The following is a 23572-nucleotide window of genomic DNA, read 5'->3' as shown; positions in this document are numbered from 1 at the left end:
AGATGTTAGGCAGAGCATTCTCCTGGTTTTAATTCAATTTAGAGGTAAATACTGTGAGTAAGAAGACACAGCATTGTAAGTTCTGTAATGTCCCAAGTCATTTAAACATGGATTTTGAGAAATGTGGCTCATTTCCAGCTGATTCAATTGATCAGTTTTCATGTCTGCGTATTAGAAATGTGATTGTGTTGTTTTAAGTATTCTCTGGAAAAATAAGCTAGTTATCCTTTATCAGAAAGTTACTTATTAAAACAGAACTAAGATTAATTTTAGACATTTGTATCTATCAATAGCCATAGTAAAATGGAAGGCTGTGTGATAGAGGATTGAATACCAAGGTAGATAAAATGAATAATATTTGAATAGGGTAATGTTGGCGTTTCATTTAGAAATTACTTCATAAATATTGCAAGGATGTACTTTCTTTTCACCAAACCCTGTGGGCTTCAATTAAATAAATCTCAGTTTCCATGAATGTGTATATTTTAAAAGAGCACTTCTAAATTCAGCAACACCAGTTCCTGTCACAGTGTGTAAAATGGGTGAAATATCTGTGAGAAGGGAGACTGTGTAAGAAACTGCATCAAACCTTTCACAACATGACCCCTGGCCAGATATAATGGACCGTCCTACAAAACTCTTCAAGGCCTCTTCCATTAGTAGACAGTGTACTTGATAAGTTCCCCTCCCTCTCTACATTCTCACTCCCTGTTGTTGTATGCCAACTAGATATGCAAGTAAAATAAGAACATGTTATTGTGTAGGTTGGTGAGAGGTTGCGAACATATGCCTATTGGTAGAATAGTGTGGTTGTAAACGAAAGGTGGCATGGCACAAGGAAGATGTGGGTTAAGATTGTACTGGGTGTAAAATGTGACTGTTGGAACAGAGAAGGTTTACGGAAAAAAGTGACGAAAAGTTAGGCAGGAAAACCTTGTGAATACAAGTTGAAAGAAGAGAACAAATGAAGCATGGAAAGTGCCTCTGCAGTCCTTCTAAAACCTCTTAATTTTCTCAGCAATTGTATTACAAGTAGCTTCTGAGTGCAGTGTTCCTGCTTTGCTGCCTTTGAACATTGCTGTGTGACTAGAGCAGGCATTTTCCTGCCATCTGTTGGAAACAGCAGCTCCCTCTTCCTGATGACCTCCTGCATTAGCACCTCCAACAGAGTGTTGGAGAATCCAGTGAGGTGGGTGGTGTTGAAGTTTAATTCTGGCAATTCTACTTGTTGTTTTTCTCTGTCTAAAGATAAATCGGCTCACAGAATCCCTGCAAAAGATCCCAGAAAGCAGGATGTAGAATGCTGCTGGCTCTCAAGTTTAAAATGAGGCAAGCATGCCCCCTGCTGAGGTCACCATCACATCATCATCACATCATCATGATTTCTTGGCCATAATGTACTAAAATTATTGATGAAATTATGGGATTTTTAACTGAGAAAAAAATCATTAAAATAAGTTGTTGTTGGCATAACTGTGATTTTATGATGTCAGATGCTGGTTGCCATATTTGTGAAGAAAGTGATTTTTAAAATAAAATTGGAGTCTGATTTTCTTTTATACTTGGAAGAAGAAAATATAATCAGAATATTAGTTTGCGGCACTGGCATTATCAATGCTTTTGTGGAGGGGTTATTAAAAGGATTTGAAGTGAAATACTTGAAGAACTTGTAATTAACTGGATCATTAAGGTTTGTCACAGTCTGAGAGGATGAGGACTAAGATGCTGGGCAACACAGTTGGCATGGATGTGTTGGGCCAAAGAACTGGTTTCCATGTTGTATGACTCTATGACTGGGGCAGAGAGAGGGAGAAATTGCCTGAGGCTGGAATGGGAGATACACGAATCTATTTGAACTGGAGGAAGAATCAGATTAAAAAGTAATTTGTAATTTTACAGTGGCATGTCTTACCTTCAGTGTAAAGCCATCTTGATCCTTTGACCAGTATGGAAAGCAACCGATCTAGTCAGGTGTACTCCCTGCCCCTAGAGCCTCTCCCCCTGCCTAAAGATAGTTAATGCAAGAACAGAAAAGGTCCTTGGAAAATATTGTGTTTCAAAAGGAAACATTATGTAGAAATAGTTAGTTGCATTTTTTAATCCTTTTTTTGATACCAGAAATGCTTGTATCATTTAAAAAAACATTTGCCTCCTTGTGTTTAAGAAAGAAGTGTAAGGAAAATTATATAAAAGACTTATTCTCTTTTAGAGTGGACTGGATTAAAAATATGTGATTATTTTTGGTACTATTTGGATTGAATTTTAGCAATGTCTTACAAGATAGATTTCATTAAAAGTTATTGGATTAACTCAATTATAGACTATTCCTAAGTGGTAAAATGTACTGTATGTCTGCTGAGATTGCTGTATTTCATTAAGTTAGAAATCCACAAAGTGAACAATTAATTTATTAACAAATGGACAAAAAATGAATGAAGATGGGCATTGCCATATGTATAATTTCTTCAGTAGACAAGTAGCCTATGATACATTTTAATTTCCCAAAGTTATCACTACTACTATGCCAAAGGCAAGATATAAATACACTTTGATTTAATGCACGTACATTGAAGTAGTTCATCAGTGTCAATGACATTTAGTTGCTCCTTTTTCTCTGGGGGTGAAGAAGGTGGTGCAGGCCACAGATAAGGTCAGACTAGGAAGGGTAAGGGAACGTTACTAATAGTCAGTAATTTTAAATTCAATATTACTGTTAGTTAATTATAGCTACAGTGAATCATTCCAGCATTTCAAATTGGCTGACAATTTTTCTAGTTGAATAATCTGGCTATATAAATTAAAATGTTGATGATTAACAGTATGATGATTATTTCCCAATTACGATTTCAACTAAGTCTGTTCATCTTTTTGCTCCACCATCCATTATGTGGTCATTTGCCATTCTCTGTGCATAGACAGCAGGTTTGCTTATTTCCCATCCAGTAATTCACAAACCAGTTTGTGTTAAGCTTTTAGCATTTTTCAAGCATATTTACAGAATTATGAGTCATGTTGTTATGTGTAGCCGATCTCAGAGATCTGAGTTCTTGTGACTGTGTTCACTATAAATTTGAAAACCTGCTTCCCTGTAGATTGTGTAACATTACTGCTGAACTCCGGAGCACAGGTTGATGCTGTTGGAAAGAATTTATTCACACCATTGTGTGCAGCTGCTGCAGAGGGACATGTTGGGTAAGATGTAATCATTCATTCTGTGTGACTTATTCAAAAACGTGAGATTTCTGGAAATTACTACAGCTAATTTACAGGACGAAAGCAGTTGTGTGAGGATATATGATGGCTCAGTTACAAGTGCATTCATGTGTTCATTCCAGCCTGAAAGTGCATTACTGACATATTGCTTAAAGCTCCTTTGTATGCTGAAAGTTGCACTTGTAACAGGTATCAATGCCTGTTTCAGGACCACTTTGGAGAATTTGATTGGAATCACTGCATGACACCCAATGCATACTGCAGTCATTTACTTAGATAAATTAGCAATTCTTAAAAGGACAACCTGAAGCTGCCACCTGGTAAAAGTTTTAACTTCTGATGAATCAGGAGAAGTAGGAGCTCAGCAAAATCCTCAACAGCCCTATCTTCCCCCCACCTCCCCCAAATCATTGCTGACTGATTGCCTAACACTGTATTCAAACCAGCTAAATTCATTACCCCTGCATGACTGCCAAACTGCTTCTGGGTTTGTGACTGTCGCTTGCAGTCCTTGAACCTTTCCTTTCATGATGCATCCCTCACAACTGAAGGTGCTAGCATGTCAATTCAGTTTCTGGCAATATTGCATTCAATGTGGTTATTAGGAATTGCAATAGGGAAGACTAGGGTGACATAACTCTCCTTTGCCTTTATTCTTCCACGTATATAAGATATCTTTATTAGTCACATGTACATCGAAACACATAGTGAAAGGCATCTTTTATGTAGAGTGTTCTGGGGGCAGCGCGCAAGTATTGCCACACTTCCGGCGCCAACATAGCATGTCCACAACTTCCTAACCTGTACGTCTTTGGAATGTGGGAGGAAACCGGAGCACCCAGAGGAAACCCACGCAGACACGGGGAGAACGTACAGATTCCTTACAGACAGCAGCCAGAATTGAACCCAAATCACTGGCGCTGTAACAGTGTTACGCTAACTGCTATGCTACCTTGCCATCCCTATCAAAATACATCACCGCAACAAGCAGGGTTTGAACTTGCGCGGGGAGACCCCATTGGATTTCAAGCCCAACGCTTTAACCACTCAGCCATCGCTGCCATCCACTTGGCCATTGCTTCCCAGCATTCCCCATTCAGGCAACTGTTATGAAAAAGCATGTCATTTCACTGTGATGGTGCGTTACAGAATTTGAACTCGTATAAAGGATTTGCATTTTTTTTTCAATTGACCCATTATTTATCATTAAGGGACAACAATTCCCACCCAAAAATATGCCTTGGTGCCTAAACATTTGCAAAGAAAAATAAACAGCTATTGATCATTTTTGAAATGTCTTTTTTTGTTTCTTAACAGATGCACTGAAATGCTCATTGCTAACGGTGCAAGTATAAACTATGCTGCTGAAGAAGATCAGACTCCTCTGTATCTATCATGTATAAATGGACATCTTGAATGTACACTTATTTTATTGGAAGCTGGAGTGGACTATAATACAATGACTATTGTAAGTATTAAAAATGAAAATCTGTACATTTTATATATCACGTTTATAAATCTTTGAAATATTTGAAGTTGCTTGCGTTCTCCAAATTGACTCCATCAAATCACATGATTACTAAAGAAATTCTAATGGTATTTCTTGATCTCAATTTATTTTAAAGTTAAACTAAAATCATGGTTTTCAAATACTTTGTCACATTTGCTTTTGAGTGTCAAGTCAAGTTTATTGTCATGTGCACAAGTACAGTGAGGTTCAGAACAATGAAAAACTTGCAACAGCATCACAGGCAACACACAGAATATAAATTGTACATAAAATTATACCACTGCACAAAAACCGAATTGAAGACAAGTCCATGGTAGTGCAAAGAGGTGGTCCATAGAGTTCCATTCCTGTGGTAACATTACGGCTGTGCAGGTAGTTTTAAGAAGCTGATGTTTGTAGGAAAGTAGCTGTTCCTGAACATGGTGGTGTGGGACTTCAGGCTTCTGTACCTCCTGCCTGACGGTAGCAGCAAGAAGAGGGCATGACCCAGAATGTGGGGATCGTTGGTGATGGTTGCTGCCTACTTAAGGTAGCACCTCTTGTAGATGCTAATATTTAAATAAATGTGTAGATGCTTAAATAGACGTGTAAATGTTTGACATTTAAACTTTCTGCATTAGGGTATGTATAATTTTGAGTTATTTTATGTGACAAGGATGATCACCAAATAAATTTGTGTTGAATCTGAGCTTGACAAAGCAAAAAAAGTGATAATGGGAACTATTAAGGGAGAGATGGAAACAGATGGGGGATGGGATACGGTGAGGAAGTGTGTGGGTAGGTGGATGGAGCTAGCAGGGGGATGAAAATGGGTGATGGGAAAGGAAACAAAAATGGGAGGACCGGAGGTGGATCAGAAGGAGAGAGAGGGGGGGGGGGAATACAGGAGGTAAAGGTTTACCTGAACTTAATATAAACCTGCATTTGTTTATAAAAATTGTTCAGTAAATGTGATGGTAAAGAAGGCTCATGGAATGCTGCTTTCATTAATTGAGGTATTGAATGCAGGAGTCAAGAAGTTATGATGCATCTTTATAGAACTCTGGTTAGGCCACATTTAGAGTATTGCATACATTTCTGGTCACCTCACTACAGAAAGGATGTCGAGGCTTTAGAGAGGGTGCAAAGGAGGTTTACTAGGATGCTGCCTGGATTAGAGGGCTTGTGCTATCAGGAGAGGCTGGACGAACTTGGGCTCTTTTCTCTGAAGTGGTGGAGGCTGAGGAATGATCTGTTGGAAGTGTATAAAATGATGAGGGGCATAGATAGCGTGGACAAGCAATATCTTTTTTCCCATTATTGAGCGATCCAGCACCAGAGGACATGCATTTAAAGTGAGAGGGGGTAGGATCAGAACAGACATCGGGTACATTTTTTACTCATAGTGGTGGATGCCTGAAATGTGTTGCCTGATACTGTGGTGCAGGCAAATTCATTGAGGGCTTTTAAGAGGGGCTTGGATGGGCACATGAATGAGAGGAAAATGGAGGGATATGGGCATTCTGTAGGTAGAAGGGATTAGCTGTGTCAGCACAACACTGTGGACTGAAGGGCCTGTTCTGTGCTGTACTGTTCTACGAAGCTAAATTTGCACTGTTCAATAATTAATGGGGATTAGAATTTTGCAGCATAGCTGAAGTAAAAATAGTTTCAAATTTAAATAAAATATCATAAAATCTTACTAAATGGTAAACTAATATTTTATAACTTAGTTCTAAAGATATGTGGATTCTCAATAATCCACTGCTGTGCCATGGAACTGTTGTTTTCTGAAGAACTGCCTTCTGCGCAGTAACAATTTGTTTAGCTGGACATTAAAATTATATGGGGCAGAGGATAGGGTTAATACTTAAAGGAGAATGAACCCCAGTGGTTTCTTCATCCTAACCTGACAAAAGGAAATTAAAGGCTGAAGAAAAGAGGTAGCATAAATGACCAGCATTTTTGTAACTGTGGCAATCTGCTGTGAGACAGATTAGACAGCCTTTGTGTTATTAAAGTTGCCATTGACTTTTATGTTTCGAAATGTTGATGTGTTAAGCATGAATGGTAATGTTGTAAATACTCAGGATTGTATAAGATGCATTGTTTTTAGCATATCTAAGCCTTCACCAGAGATGGCCATATTTCAAGATGTCATCAGATGGCACTTGCACTGCTCCTGTATTTTTGCTGTGCAGTGTTGCTCCTGTCTTCCTTACATTTGTCATATTTGGCACAGTGAAACATATTTAAAAGAATGCACAGATATTTTCTTCTATTTATCCATATGCTGCATGTGGGCATAACTGGCAAAGCAAATCAGCACTTTCTAGCACCAAACATTGGGTGTTTTGTGGCCCTTCTTTCTGACTAAAATAATTTTGTGGTTCTTGCTTCTTTGTCAAAATTAAGTTTATATTCTCAAAGTATTTGGTTAAGCAGCAATGTCCACCAACTCTATATTACAAGTTGCTGATATCTGACAATTTTGTAAATTTCTTTACATGTTTGAACTTAAAACATGATTTTTATTTGACTAGAAAAGTAGATAAGATGTTAACTTCTTGTGTGACAAATCAGTTTTAATTTTTAATTTATTGATGACTAATGAAAGTTTTTTTGTAGGATGACCTTCAGGTAACAGAAATTGAGTAGGAGACTTTCCTTCTTTCCTTTTAGAATGGCTGGACTCCCTTTCATGCAGCTGTGAATTCTGGTCACATAGATTGCCTGAAGCTTCTCATGTATCATCGAGTATCTGGGGACGGAAGGTTTGCTGATGACTCAGAGCACAAGTCCAGCTCCATAGACCCTGAATGTGCAGAAGGCAGTGATAAATTCAGAGTGGAGAATATGGTTTCAGCTGACCTAATCAACCATGTTGACAAAGAAGGCTGGACAGCTGCCCATATTGCAGCATCTAAAGGTTTTAAGGTCTGTTTTGTAACATTATATTGCTGCAATGTAGCTGACTTTTTGAAACCCCAAATTTAAATTAAGGTTTCTCCATTTGTAAAGTTATTCCTATTCCATGGATTATACTTTTTTGTAACTATAAATCCTTTACTTTCATATTATCCTCAAAAGGGAAATGCTGGTTTGGGTTCAGAGTCCCATACTACAAAACATAAGCCTTTAACAGATTCCTGTAAACATTAGCAATGCCAGAAGGGCTGTTTTGCTCAGCTTAAATTAAGCGAATGTGAAGGGCAAGTAATGGTGTCATCTGGTGCTCATAGTCCACTAACCCACAAATAACATAGCACTGGCTGTATTTCATGTTCCAGCAATTTTATCTGACCACAGATTTTCTTCCAGTTAAAAGTTAGATGAGATATCCATAGAATTAACTATCTAGAAATATTGTTAACTATTTTATTATAGTCTACAATTTGTGTGTACTCTTACACCATTTAGATTATATTTTAAATCCCTTTACCAAAATAAGTATCTATTTTAAAAGTATACAGCTTTCTGTTTAACTCTTTGTGATTTGTAACACACAGAACTCTGACATGGAGGCCTTGTTCCTTTAAAATTTAACCAAAAATAAGAAATTCGGGTATTAGTTCTAGTGAATTGAACCATTTTGTTCTACTGCAATAAATGATTGTCCTACCCATTAGAAACAAAGTTGAGGATGTTTTTTCTCTTACTAAGTAGTTACCCATTAGAAGAAAGATGGCTTTTCCCAACTGCACGATGAGATAAAATATTTATTTATTAGTCACATGTACATCAAAACACACAGTGAAATGTGTCTTTTTGCATTACTGAGAATGTGCTGGGGGCAGCCTGCAAGTGTTGTCACCCAGTGCCAACATAGCATGCCCACAGCTCCTAACCTGTACGTCTTTGCGTGGGTTTCCTCCCACATTCCAGACACGAGGAGAATGTACAAACTCCTTACAGACAGTGGCGGAATTGAACCTGGGTTGCTGGCGCTGTAATAGTGTTACATTAACCGCTACGCTGCTGTGGCATGGGTTAGGAACTCTGGATTAAGAAAGGATTTTAGGTATTCAAGTGCAGAAATGCACTGAACACCAGAAGCACGGCAGAAAAAAGGGTGAAAGTTATAGCTAAACAGAGCATTGGTTGGACTGTACCTGAAGTATTACGTTCAGTTCCACACACTGCATTGGAGTGGATGAAGTACAGATTCACAAGAAAGGTATCTGAGCTAAAAAGGGAATGCTTACATTCACTGAAATGTAGAAGATTGGGGTGGTGTAATTGAACTACTTAATGATTAAAGGTGTTGACAGAGTAGTTAGAGGGGATTTATATCCTCTAGGAGAGAGTTCAAATGAATGGGACACAATTTTCAAAAAAAAAATGGTAGGTTGTTCAACGTTGATTTTAGAAACCAATGGACCATGACACTCTATTCCCCGAAACGGTGTTGAAACTAAGTCATTTAAAAAATAACAAAACTGAGAATTTTTTTATTAGGTGAGTATATTGGAGGTTACAGATACAAATTGAGTAGATGAATTAAGATGCAGTACAACCATAATCTTTGAGTAGCAGAATAGACTCAAGATTCTGAATGCCTCTTAATATGATATCTGTTGATCATTCAGTTGGTATGTGTTAAGTCAATGTTGCACATTTCCTGGTCACACATTTAACGCACCAATAAGGTTGGTGGAGTGGAGGAGGGTGCTTGGGGCAAGTACCTTCACAGTGTGCAAATTCTAATACACTTTGAAGCAATAGAAGACAATTAGAGGGAGATGTTCTGTTAGTACATTCCAAGATCGATGATCCAAAAGGAGAAATGTAAAAAAATAATGTGAAGGTGCAGAAATTGGTATTTTTTTAGATTAGGTAGTTAAATGGATATTTCATCAGGTTAGATTGGAAGATTTTTCAGATTTGCTATATTTTACTTGTCATGAATGTATTGGCATTTATGGCTGGACTGCAGAGCTACAAGAAGGCTGCATAAAACTTTCTTGTGAGTTTAGGATATAGATCCAAAGGATGGTTTGGGAAATCCTTTTTAAAAGATTTTCTTTCTATAAAATATAATTAAAATGAAAAAGAAACACCATCCCCCGTGTTTGAATTTTGATATTGGAAATTATCATAGAGGAGTTCTAATCAGATTCTGATGTTATTGTTTAACAATTGAAATGAGAAGGGGGAATAATTTATCATTCTAACTTTTCCAAATTGTTTGAAGAGGGGATGTGTTCCACCAAGAATGGAGCTACTTCACCAGATTTGTTTTTCTCCTATCTTTCCCTGTTCTAGAATTGCCTGGAAGTGCTCTGCAGGCACAGTGGATTGGACCCAAATAGGAAAGATAAATATCAACGGACTGTACATGATGTGGCCACAGATGACTGCAAACATCTACTGGAGAATTGGAGTGAGTAAAGTGGAATATGTAGGGAATATTAAATGTATGTTACAGTGTAACTGCAGTAACTTGGCAAAACAAATTGTTGTGGTATTTGGACTGTTTGTCCACTTTAATTTGGTGATCTTATAAAGAGACTGCTTTGTACTGTTAGTTTCAGGAAGTGATACAATGACAAATACATGTTTTGCACCGCAGTTATTCTGAAAATCTCGCCTATAAGATACAACTCTGACTCCAGACTTTTGAATATGTATCCTATTGGAAATTGGTGTTTTTACATACAGAAACTTCAGAATCCAAATCCCAAACAGCTCTAATACAGCAATCAAAATTTTATAATGTATTGATATATTATGAAGTAATGCTGTCATTGTTCTTAACTGATTAATTCTGGCACTGCATCACCTTTGCACTTTATTGCTGTTATTTGCATTGTGTCAAAATATATTGATGTAATTTCTATTATTTTGAAAAGGATGATCCACCTAACAAAATGATATCCACATGCGTTGGTAATTAAGCTTTTGCATGCTGTTTGGTTTTGTGTTTTTTTAACTGTAGTGATAGTTATGTGCTTTGTGTGATATATGAAGTGTTTCCTAGAGGTAGGTGTAAATAATTGTGCATGTGTAGTTACGATTTAAATGACCTTAAGATGATTTTCAAATCTAGTTATTAGATACAAAAATTCAATGCAGAGAATATTACCACACTGCAACTTCATTCCTCTAAGAAACTCTGATTTTATTGGTCTTTGCTGAACTTTGCATGTTTTTTGCGAAATGCAAATTGTTTCATTTTTTTAAATAGCCTGTCCATTTTAGGATTTTCAGAAGTTAACGCACATTTCTTTGAACTCTTATACTTGCTCTTATGTGGCTATGCTCTTGATCTTTATATATGATTAATAATGGATCATGATTGTAATAAAAGATAGGTTTTCACTTGGAGTTGAGCAATAACAAGGCTGTGTTACACTTTTCTGACAGGAAAATGGGAAAAAGAAATGTGAGTTTTGCATGCAGAGCACCAGATGATTAAAGTAACTGGTTTAATTTAAAAACATCTAGTCTGTCAATAGTATTTAATGGAAACAATCATTTTAAATAAATCCACATAACATTTAATTGAACTTATTTGATAAAATCCATCTATAGTTAAGAATTTAATTGTATACTTAGTGAAATATTCAATAGTAGTTTTAATATTACTCCTCTAGCTAGAACTTAACAAGAATATTTCTTCTTTTAAGTAGTTAAGCTCCAGTTTGCTATATTGATGTACATATTTGATGTACTCATGGAATGGAAATTATCAAAGCAAAATTGTGGCAGTCTTGGACACACACTTGTCCACACTTGCATGTGTTAAATACACAATAAAATAGCACATGTGCATTATGTTCTGCCTCTAAAATTTAAGACTTAAATGGAACTAAAAGTTGGAAGTGGAGCACAATGTGCATATGTACTTTATTGCAGATTTGGAGCATGTGATTGAGGCCAAATCTCTACCACTTTGTGTTTATATCACTGTTACATCTCTGGTGTTTTTCTTGATGCAGCCCCAAAAGCGCAAACTCATGCTTGTAGTGTTTGACTTCAGCTTTAATCATCTGTTTTTCCTCATTGATTACTCTTTGTAGTAGCCTTTATGCACTGCCTCATTTATATTCCTTATTATTGTAGCTCTGGGTTGCGTTGGGTGGGAAGAAAAGGAACCCTGTTAAAGTTTGAAAGGAGGGTTTATGATTGCAGTGATAGTGGCTTTCCACGTGGCTCTGTTCATTCAGACTTGGTGGTCTTCAGAGCTAGTAAATGGCCAAGAATAAGAGGCATATGTTTCCTGTGAAATATCATTAAGTTTTTATGACCTTGTCAGCTGCTCTGTTTCTGGACCTCCATAGTAGATAGACTGAGTAGAGCAGGTCTTTGTTGCTGCCAAGTACAACAGCCAGAGTTGTAATGACATCCCAGAAAGCAGTGCTTGCTGCCCAGTGTCCAAACAGAGAAAATTAGGAGAACAAGTACATAGTTCCCTGAAAGTAGCTGCACAGGGTAGACAAGGTGGTGAAGTAGGTGTATTGGCATGCTTGCCTTCATCGGACAGGGGCATTGGGTGCAAGAGTTGGGACATCACGTTACAGCTGTACAAGATGTTGGTGAGACCGCACCTGGAATATTCTGTGCAGTTCTGGTTGCTGTAGTATAGGAAGGATGTGATTAAGCTCGAAAGCATGCAGAAAAGCTTCACACATACGTTACCAGGACTGGAGGGTTTGAGATACAAGGAGAGACTGGATAGGCTGGGATTTCTTTCCCTGGAGCAAAGGAGGATGAGGGGGTGACCTTACAGAGGTTTATTAAATCATGAGGGACATAGATAAAATGGATGGACACAGCCTTTTTCCCAGGGTAGGAAAGTTAAAACTAGAGGGCATAACTTTACAGTGAGAGATGAAAGATTTAAAGGGGACCTGAGGGGCCAGTTTTTCATATGGAGGGTGGTGGGTATATGGAACGAGCTGCCAGAGGAAGTGATAGAGGCGGGTATAATTTCAACATTTAAAAAAGATTTTGATTTTTGTAAGTATTTCTTACTTACTCTTGGGTTTTTATTCTGCCATATATATGAAAGAATTTTGGAATCAATATCGAGAAAGGATTTCGAAATGAATGTTGGAATCGCCTGAAATAGATACAAAAATTTTGGTAAAATATTCAACTTAACTGCATTAATTCGGCCAATCAATGATAGAGAGAATGAGGACCATTTAGTAAATAATTGCTTAACGTAATTAATTAAAGGTAAAAAGTTAACTTTAAATAAGTCCTTGTGTTTCTTGGTAATTTTAACACCCAGGTACATAAAGCAATCGGTCACTAATCTAAATGGTAATTGCCTATAAATTGGGACTTGCATGTTTAATGGGAAAAGTTCACCCTTATTAAGATTTAAACTATAACCAGAGAAAACACTAAACTGAGCAAGTAGTGATAATACTGCAGGGATAGATTTCTCCGGGTTAGAGATGTAAAGTAACAGGTAGTCTGCATAAAGAGATATCTTATGAGTCCCCTTTCCACGAGTGATACCAAGTATGTTAGAAGAATCCTGAATGGCAATTGCCAAAGGTTCCAAAGCAATATTAAATAATAAAGGACTTCTTGGATTGAATAAATTTAGTTTGTCAAGTCCTATTCAATCTAATTTTTTCTTTCAACCATCTAGAATTGACTCAGCTTTTTCCTTATGGAAAATGAAGGGAATAACATGTTTTCGTGACTTATTCATTGATAACTGTTTTTTATCTTTTGAACAGTTGTCTAACCTGCCTAGATCACGTCTTTTTCGATATTTACAGATTAGAAATTTTTTAAAAGTTACTTTACCTTCTTTTCCGACACCATATAAAATTGAAATTACGCGAAAAATTTTAGGTTTTAATCCTTATCAGAAGGGCCTGATAGCAATAATATATGATCAGATTATGAAAATACGTTCAGAGGAACTTGATAAAATTAAGAATGAATGGGAAAGAGAACTCCAGATACTTTTACCTACAGAGACATGGAAGAAAATTCTTCAATTAGTTAATACATCTTCAATGTGTGCTAGACACTCTTTGATACAGGTTAAGGTGGTTTACAAGACCCATATGTTCAAGGACAAGTTAGCCTGTTTTTATCATTATATAAATCCTATGTGTGACAGACGTAATTCGAAGGTGGCTTCCCTGACGCATACGTTTTGGTCCTGTCCCCTTTTGGAAGAATATTGGAAAGACATTTTTAACATTATTTCATCTGTATTGAACATTGATTTACAACCTCATCCTATTACTGCAATTTTTGGGTTACCAATAATGGATTCTCACCATTTATCTGCTTCTGCTCGTCATATGATCGCCTTTGTCACATTAGTGGCCAAGCGATCCATTTTGTTCAAATGGAAGGATCCAATACCTCCCACCACTTTTCAGTGGTTTTCTCAAACTATAGCATGTTTAAACTTAGAAAAAATTAGGAGTGGTACTGTTGATCCTTTGCTTAAATATGAGGAAGTTTGGAGTCCATTTATTCAATACTTCCATATGATATAAGCTGACCTTTTTCAGATCCCTTTCAATAACCCTTGAATACAGATGAGCGGAGTTGACAACATAATAATGTTATTTTTAATTGAAGAAATATCAGTCCAGTTTTTGTTTTGAAGTTTTTGGGTTTTCTTTAGTTTATTATCTATATTTTTTTTGATTTGGGGGTTCTTTTCTCATTTAATTAAATTTCTTTTCAATCTTTCCTTTTGTATTTGTTCACTTAATAAGAGAGCGGGAGGTCTAGATTACTTTTTTTTTACTCCTTGTGATTATATATATTAACTGTTATGATTGTTATCCTGATCTCTTTGTACCATATGTATAATTACTAATGTTATATATATTTTGTATTGAAAATTAATAAAAAGATTGAAAAAGAAAGAAAAGAAAAGAGATTTTGGACTGCTACCTGGATTGGAAGGGTTTAAAGGGATGTAGGCCTTATGCAGGCAAATGGGACTAGCTCAGGAAGGCACCTCGGTCAGCATGGATGAGATGAGCTAAAGGACCTGTTGCCATGTTGTGTAAACTCTATGACTATGAATTAATGGCAATCTGTTTTAGCTACTTGTTAATGCAGGAATAATATCTTCTGCCTATCCTATTTATAGCTGTACACATTACGAGAAATGGCTTGCATGCTCTCTATAGTTTTTTGCATCTGCCCACAGGAAAACACCAGTGTAGACTCTTAATTGGAGAGACCAAAACAATTGTGGGATAGAAATTCAACCTTGCTCACTTACATCAACATAATTGTGTCTGTAAGTTGTACTGCACTTCCAAGATTTGGTTCTGTTGCCTTCCTTGGAATCAATTTTCAGAAATGGTATAGTCCGTATTGGCTACTCTGTTACTTGTTTAATGCATGTGGCTAAAGACTAAATTTTATCCAGATGCCAATTCATGCTTTCCTTTAGTTTGAGATAATAGGGTCAGGATTTCAAAATGGGAGCTTTGTCTGCTTGCATTATTCCTATCTTGGGGTGGTTTACCATTAACACTGGATGCCCATGATACTTTTCCATTTCTTAGCCTAAAACATTCCAAATATTGATGAAAATAAGATAGTCAAAAATATTTTTTAAAAATGTTTAACTACTCACCCGGTCTACTATTGGGAGCCCACTCACCTATATTAAGCATGTTGGTACTGTTAACAATAAGAAGCACCTATGAATTTTGCCATCAGTATTGATGATTTGCTTTAGGGAAAAAGAATCACTGGTGTGGCCTGAAGGGATCAGTTCTTTAACTTGTGATTCATTTTACTCAGTTGTTAACCAATGAGTCAGTAGAAAAATGCTAGAGATGAACCATAGCAATTATTAGCTTACACATCAGCTGGTTAATCAGCAACAACCCTTTTTAAAGGCCACATTGCAGCAAAGTTGCTTTTGAAGATTTTGCCCAGCATTATCTATAAGGACTTCCTTTTAATTTCAGCTTTTGTGGACAAGATTTTCTTTTCAGTTTAGAATTAATAGTGATTGTAACCAAGTTGTGATTTCTCTGTGTATGATGTGTTGTAATGTAAGCGTGTATATTCAAGTTGATTATTTTTACTTCCTTGTATATTTTGTTCCACAGGTGCGCACAGGGTACTGCTACAAATTTCCATGAAACATAGTGAACTGGTTTGTAGCAGTACTGAACATGTTGAGAATAACGTTACAGTTGGCAGCTTGATCATCCACATACAGACTACCTGGGATGACTTATCTAAAGCTGTAACAATGACACTGAAGAATCACTACAAAACTGTCATGCATGGATGGGAATTGCCAGAGGCTTCAACATTTCTGAATAGCACCGAATACAGCTTTACTTCAAGTGGCATATCTGCAATTGAAATAGGTACATGTTCACTTGGACCTGAAAATCTCCAGGTTAACAGAAACCCTAAAATGAACATTAATTTAGATAACTGTCTGATTTTTGATTGAACACCCCAATACTCTTCCAGTTCTGACATCCTGCTTTCCTTTTGATTGTGCATTCAGTTATCTGGACCCCAACCTCTGGATTTCCTCCCTAAGCATCTCTTTACCTTGTTATACCTCCCTTTATTTTAAGATGGTCATGAAATCTACTTCTTTAGCCAATCTTTTGTTCACTGTCCTAATGTTTACTTTTGTGCCACAGTATCTATTGTTACGTGGTAACCTTTCATTATGTAAGTGATGTTACATATCAATGCAAGTTAATGTTATTACTCATTCAGTTCTAAAATTTCATTGATAAAATGAAGTGAAACATTTTATATTTTTCCTTGTGATATTTTGCCAATGACACAAGAACTACATCTGAAATCTGTTGCAATATCCACGGAGTTTCCATTAGATGAGGGATATAGTTTTTTTTTACCTTTTGTACCATCTCTCATTCTTTAATGACTTTAGTGAAGGTTTTCTGTTTTCTACCACTATAGTATGCAAAGTATGGATTCAGTTCTGTGAGTTAATAGGCCTTCTACCATATAAATTGAGTTTTAGATAAATAAGGCCAACTGACCCGCCACAAGAAATGCTCCTAGCTTTACACTATCATTTGCCTCTTGATAACTGTATGCCATAGATCTGAGGTGGACTTAATGTAGCTATGGGTGAGGAAGACAGATTTCAATGTAAATAATGTAGAAGATTTGTTCTTTGGGAACAACATAACAGCAGATCTGAAAATTAATATGCTTCAATTGTTTGATCTCAGACTAAACTATGTGGCACTTTGAACTGGCAAGCAATCATGTATTATGTGAGGTGTATCATCAGTAAACTGATCTTGAGACCCATGAAAATCTACGTTGGTCTGGTAGATCAATTAGCTTCAGGAGCTTCGTAATTGCAGGGAAACCATATTAACAATCAGCATCACTGTTTCATGGTAGAAGGGGGATTGGGGCAGCGACTTTTGAAGTGCAAATAATTTTTTTTGTCCCATACGTTGTAAATTTTACCTGGGTGCATCATTTTTGTACTTAAAATGTAAGATGAAAATAGTTGTCAATCATGGTCAAAAGTTCAAAGCCTTTGCTAAGCAATTGATGCATAATTTTACTTTGATTTTATTCACCTTTCTCATTAACTTGCTTATCATTTTAAGAAAAGTTTGTTTTATTCTTAAAATTTCGACTGCCCTTTTTGCATCATAGTGCTATTATCTTCAGCCTTGAATTGATGAGTTGATATGCAAGCATGAAATTGAGCACTCCTTCATATGAATACTCAAAAGTGAAATTCTCAGCATCTGAAATGCCCATCACTTCAAATTTTCCAGACCTGCAGTGAATTCAAACCTAATTTGATGTCATCTTGCTGAATGCAGTATAAATGAAACCTCTGAGCTCCTACCATAGAATGAGAAATTAGGTTAAGGGATTGGACAATTGAGATGCAGTGGCAGACTTTTAAGGGATCGTTCAGAAAGCACAGAATAGATGCTTCCAACAAGAAAGAAGAATTCCAAGGAGAGAGTACATTATCTGTCATTAACTTTTTTTAAAAAAAGATATCAAAATTAAAGAAAAAAGCAAGTGGCAGGTCAAAAGATTGGACAACATGTAAAAGACGGCAATGAATATTTAATCAATAAAGGAGAAAAAATTAGCACACAAGATAAAGTTAGCCAGAAATATAAAAACCATAGGAGTTTCTACAGATATTTGAGAGAAAAGAATTTACAAAGTGAACATATGGTCCTTTAGAAAGTGAGTCTGAGGAATTAATAATAGAAACCAAGGAGATAGCAGATAAATTAAATGGTTATTTTGCATGCATCCTCACTATAGATGATACATCACAGAAATAGGTGTAAATCAGATACTGGGAAGAAGGAACTCAGGACAATTAAAATCACCAAAGAAATTGTCTCAGAGTCTTGATGGACTTCATCCTAGGGTGTTCTTTTAAGAGATAATAAGAAAGTCGATGCATGGGTTTTAATTTTCCAAAACTCTGTATCTGGGGAAGGTTCCATTCAATTGGAAGATAGTAAATGTATTTCATTCAAAAAGGGAGGGAGACAGAAAGCAGGAAATTATAGTCCAGTTAGTTAGCATCTGCCATAAGGAAAATGTTAGAAGCTATTATTAAAGAAATATAGTTGGGGACTCAGAAAAATTCAAGATAATCAGCTCACTGTGGTTTTGGGAAAGGGAAATCATATTTGACCAAATTATTAGAATTCTTTAAAGAAGTAAAATGCTATGGATGAAGGGGAACTGCTGAATGTATTATACTTTCCACGAAGCATTTGATAAAGTGCTGCATCAAAGTTATTGCAGAAAATAAAACCTCATGTTGCAGAAGGTAGCATATTGGTATGAAGAGAGAATTGCCAGACTAACAGGAAATGGTAGATATTAATGGGTCTTTCTTGGAATGGAAGGATATAACAACTGGTGTGCCACAGGGATCGGTGCTGGAGCCTCGAATTCTTACAACTTGTATAAAAGACTTGGACGAAGGCACTGATGGAATGTTTGCTAAATTTGATGATGTCACAAAGTTAGGGAAAAAAAGTTTATAAAGAAGAACATACAAAGGGATATTGATAGGTTTCAGTGAGTGGGGGGAAAATCTGGCAAATAGAGTATAATGTAGGAAAATGTGAAGTATGTCCATTTTGGAAGGAAAGGTAAAAATGTAGCCTATTATTTAAATGGTGAGAGATTGCTGTTCTGAGAAGCAGAGGAATCTGCGTGCTCCGATGCACAATTTGCAAAAGATTAGTGGGTAGGTACAGCAAGTATTTGGAAAAGCTAACAATTTATTTATTGTTTATTTCTAGGGGAACTGAATAAAAACATAGGGAGGTTATGCTTAGTGGATTTGAGGGGCCAAGTGGACGACAACTATTTCTAATTTGTATGTTCGTATGCTTCAGTTACATAAAACATTAGCGAGTCCCTATCTGGAGTACAGTTTCAGTATTTTAAGAAATATTGTTAACGCATTGGAAGCAGTTAAGAGAAGGTTTACTGGACTCGTACCAAGAATGAGTGGCCTAGAACATAGAACAGTATGGACCCTCGGCCATGATGTCGTGCTGACCTATATAAACCTACTCCATAATTAATCTAACATTTTCCTCCTACACAGCCCATAACCCTCCATTTTTCTTGCATCCATGTGCCTATCTAAGAGTCTCTTAAATTGTCCCTATTTTATCAGCTACCATTGCCCTCAGCAGTGTGTTCCAGGCACCCACCACTCTCTGTGTAAAATAAAAGACCTACCCCTGACATCTCCCCTAAATTTCCTCCACTCAAATGGATATCCTCTGGTATTGGCCATTGCCGCCATGGGAAAAAGGTGCTGGTTGCCCACTCTATCTATGCCCCTTATAATCTTATACAGCTCTATCAAGTTGTCTCTCATCCTGCATTGCTCCAAAGAGAAAAGCCCTAGCTCACTCAACCTTTCCTCGTAAGACATGTTCTCTAATCCAGGCAGCATCCTGGTAAATCTCCTCTGCACCCCTCTAGAGCCTTCCTATAATGCGGCAACCAAGACAACACAGTGCTCATAAGTGTGGTCTAGCCAGAGTTTTATATGGCTGCGACATTACCCTGAGGCTCTTGAACTCAATCCCTCGACTAATGAAGGCCAACACACCATATGCCTTCTTAACCACCCTATTAACTTGCACAGCTTGTCTTGAGGAAAGGTTGGACAGGTTAGGCTTGTTATCATCTTGAATTTAGAGGAATGGGAGTCGTGTTTGAAACGTATGAAATCCTGAGAGATCTTCACGGTAGATGTGAAAAGAATATTTCCTTTTGTGGGAGAATCTAGAACTAGGGGTCACTGTTTAAAAATAAGGGGTTGCCCATTTAAAATGGGTGAAGAGATGAAGTGTTTTTTTTTAATCCCAAAGGGTCATAAGTTTTTGAAATTCTCTTCCTTAGAGGTGGTGAAAGAGGTTAATGGATATTTTTAAGGCAGATATTGATGGATTCTAAATAAGCGAGGTGGCAAAAACATACTGTGGGTAGATGGAAATGCAGAGTTGAGATTACAATCAGATTGCCCATGATCTTACTAAATGATGGAGATGGCTTGAGGAGCCAACTGACCTAGGCTATCTTTTGATTTATTCGTATATATGTATGTTCATTTGGAAATATGATAGATTTTATGTTGCTTACCAAGGTTGACGTAGCATTTTGTTCTTTATGATTTTAGCTGGGAGATGGTTAAAGTGAGGAGGTCTATTTCTGAATTGTAACACAAAATTAATTTTTTTTATTTACAGGTGATGAAATTTGGATACCAGGACAAATTTTGATGGCCTCTCCTTGGTCGTTGATAAACTGGAGCCAAAATAACTTCGTCACTGTATTCTTAAATGGTTAGATTTCTTCTGTTACTATTGCACTATGAATTGCAATTATTGTTGCCCAGGTTCTTTAGTGTTTTACTCTTAAAATTGGGATTGATTTATAGAAGTTACAACACAGAAGGAAGCTATTCAGCTAATTGGACTTTCAGTATGAGCAAGCTATTCTTGATTTCACTTTGAACTAAATCATAGTTTCATTTTTAAAGTTATTAAATATTTAATTTTAATGATTCCTACTGATTTCTTTAACAAGGTATTTTAGACTTAGTGTTGGTAGGATTTGATCAAATATCTCTCAGTTGAAAGAATCCATAAATGGTTAGTTACATTGCACATTTTGTTTGATTATTACAAGATATTTTTACAGTATGTAGTGAAAGTAGAAGCTGTGTTTCTGAATCTTCCTAATGCCGAGAGTTATTGAATCTTTTACTCATTGTTGTCCATCCTACTCTGATGATGTCCTTTGATGTATAGAGGAAGATCTGTTTCATAGGAAGTCAGTAAAATACTTAGATGTTATATCGAATTAGCATAATTTACTTGTGCCTTTATCGATTATAGAGTAATTGCACAATCCGTGAAGTTGTAATCATTTAAGAAAACAGACTTTGCTAGTACAGGAAGTCCCCGGGTTACGAACGCCCGACTTACGAGCGCCCATACTTACTAACTAACCTCCGTAAAGCCTATTATTTTAAAAAATAGAGTTACAATGGTTCGTACTAAGGAACGTGTGTTTTCATTAGTACGGGGCGAACTATAAATATTTACACATGTATGGCTTAATGCAATGGTTGTCCATATTCGCATCTGATTATGAAGAATTTTAATGTTCATTCGTAAAACATTGTAGAAGAATCGATTCGCTTGCACAATCATTTGAATTAGATGCTTTCTGAACATCCGACCGTGTCTTAGGACAGAGGCGGTGAACGCTGGATCCAGACATTATGTAATCGTTTTATCTTTGAGGAATGTTGTCAAACCACCGGCGTACTGTTTGATATTTTGTCAGCATTGGACTCACCGAACGAAAGATTTCTGCCCGAGTACAGAAGGAAGCACCAGGCCGGGCGGTGAGGAGAGGGGGCATGGGCTTCAGTGCGCTCTTTCCACAGTGCGCTCTACTTAGATATCATGGAAGTTGCTGCTCAGCTTTCCCCAGCCCAGAGATTTCTTTATGGTGCAAGCTCACTGGCCAGCAATCAATGTTGTGTCGTTACCATAAAGATATCTCCTAGCACATTAACATGTGAAGCAGATGCTCCCAGTCCCCAGTAATGGCCCACATTCAATGCTGAATAATCGCACTGCTTGACACGGCCTGTCCGGCACCAGCCCTCACAAGTAGCCTCCCTATACTGAGCTATAAAGCAATTCATCATGGGGAGAACACCCGTGGAGGACAAGGATTCATGCCAGGTACTTCCAAGTAAAGAAATGCTAATAACTGCTCTGCGTTCGGTTAACGTCACCCGCAACCCACTAAACGTAATGAAACTGTCAAAATGGGTCCGTTTAACTTGAATAAATAACAATTATAAATACTGTACTGACTTGCATACTGTTCCGACTTGCATACAAATTCAACATACGAACAGACTCAAAAACGGAACTCATTCGTAATCCAGGGACTTCCTGTATTAATTAATGTAATTTGTATCTTTCTTAATAGGTACAATTACATTTGGAATGTTCTGATTAGATAACTAATATCCAATAAAGACTTTCATCAAGATGAGAGTTTTATAAATGTGGATACCAAGGGAATTTTCACTCACCAGCTACACTAAACATGAAATCATGGGTGTATTGCCAGTGTTTTTTCTGTCCATTTGAGTTTATGGTAGAAAATTTTGTGAAGAACATCCAGAGTTTCTGTGTAACTGGTGAATGAAAGCCCCTATAATACTTATCATTGGTAAAATCTTCAGTGGTGTTTTTGATCTGGTATCAATGTTGTCGTTCTTTTCGTCCTTGTGTCAATACACTTTCTCTGGCATGCTATACTGACAATTGTTGAACCTTCCATGGTGCAATGCTGGCTAATGTGTATATATTTTTTAAAAAGTTTACATTTTATACTAGTAACACTTCACTTTTAACAGTTTTACAGGAGGGGTTCCTTGACAGCATAGCTTATGAATCTCTCATTCCCATCTGTATACTTCAGAACTACCTCCGGCTGGTATGATAAGAGAATATTGATATTAAAACAAAACACTTAGTTACTTGTTTAGTTTTTAATATGCAGCATGATATTATTGTGCTTTTTATGAATGTTAAATATATTAATGGAATTTTATTTGAGGAGCATCTGTTTTGATTGCTAAGCTTGTACATAAAAAAAATCATTTGAGAACTTTTTTAGATATTGGATAAAGACTTTTATGTATAGTCACCTGAAATGTAAAATAGAGAACCATGAGATACTTCACAGAGGAGATGGTATTTTCTGAATGTAGTTAGAAACTTGCATTTATAATATCTAATACAGAGTATTTTGTTCACAAAATGCCCCAAATCATCCAATAAGGGAAACTTACTGTAAACAAGTTCAGTCATCTGAATAACTTGTTTTTGGTAGAAAATAAGCTCTAGTGATTTGATGTAAGCTTGTCCTTTCCAGTTCAATATAGCGTCTGCTGTGGATTTTGTTTGCTAACAAGATAAAGTGTTACTTCATGTCTCAATTTTTGGAGAAGAGGTGAATATTGAAGTTGTTAAGAGTGAAATAAAGGACGTTATTATGGTTAAAAGGGAACTTTTAGATTTTTTAGTGGAGCTTAAAGGAAGGCAAAATATGTATCCTGAGGTATTAAGGGAGATGAGGCTCTAAAAATTCTACCACATCACTAATGTGCCAGAGGCCTGGAGGGCAGCTGATGCAGAAAATGACTCTTAACCAATGAATTTGCTTTACATAAATTCATTGTACTATCTGTAAAAAAAAACAAAAAATTGTATTTCAGTTATAGTAGCATTATAGACTATTTTGTTCCTTAAGTCTGTTCCACCATTCAGTGAAATCTTAGCAGATCTGTGGCCC

General features: G+C 36.7%; 1 protein-coding gene and 1 non-coding gene across 5 annotated transcripts in view; one reads left to right on the top strand and one right to left on the bottom strand.

The window, feature by feature from the left end:
- Positions 1 to 23572, top strand: part of cttnbp2 (cortactin binding protein 2) — a 112567-nt gene that overhangs the window by 59354 nt on the left and 29641 nt on the right. For 3 of the 4 annotated variants that reach the window (XM_052030539.1, XM_052030540.1, XM_052030538.1), the window contains 7 exons: positions 3093 to 3192; positions 4531 to 4681; positions 7385 to 7639; positions 9968 to 10085; positions 15769 to 16035; positions 20434 to 20529; positions 22632 to 22711. In XM_052030539.1, the coding sequence (XP_051886499.1) occupies positions 3093 to 3192; positions 4531 to 4681; positions 7385 to 7639; positions 9968 to 10085; positions 15769 to 16035; positions 20434 to 20529; positions 22632 to 22711 (1067 nt within the window). The remainder of the gene's footprint in view (positions 1 to 3092; positions 3193 to 4530; positions 4682 to 7384; positions 7640 to 9967; positions 10086 to 15768; positions 16036 to 20433; positions 20530 to 22631; positions 22712 to 23572) is intronic. The other variant, XM_052030541.1, reaches the window with a different exon arrangement.
- On the bottom strand, positions 4193 to 4274 carry trnas-uga (transfer RNA serine (anticodon UGA)). The gene has a single exon. It is a non-coding gene; the product is annotated as a tRNA-Ser (tRNA).

Source organism: Pristis pectinata, chromosome 15 (assembly GCF_009764475.1).
Source record: "Pristis pectinata isolate sPriPec2 chromosome 15, sPriPec2.1.pri, whole genome shotgun sequence".
Taxonomy (NCBI): Eukaryota; Metazoa; Chordata; class Chondrichthyes; order Rhinopristiformes; family Pristidae; genus Pristis; species Pristis pectinata.
Note: the sequence above shows the minus strand (reverse complement) of the source record. Positions and strands in the feature narration are given on the sequence as shown.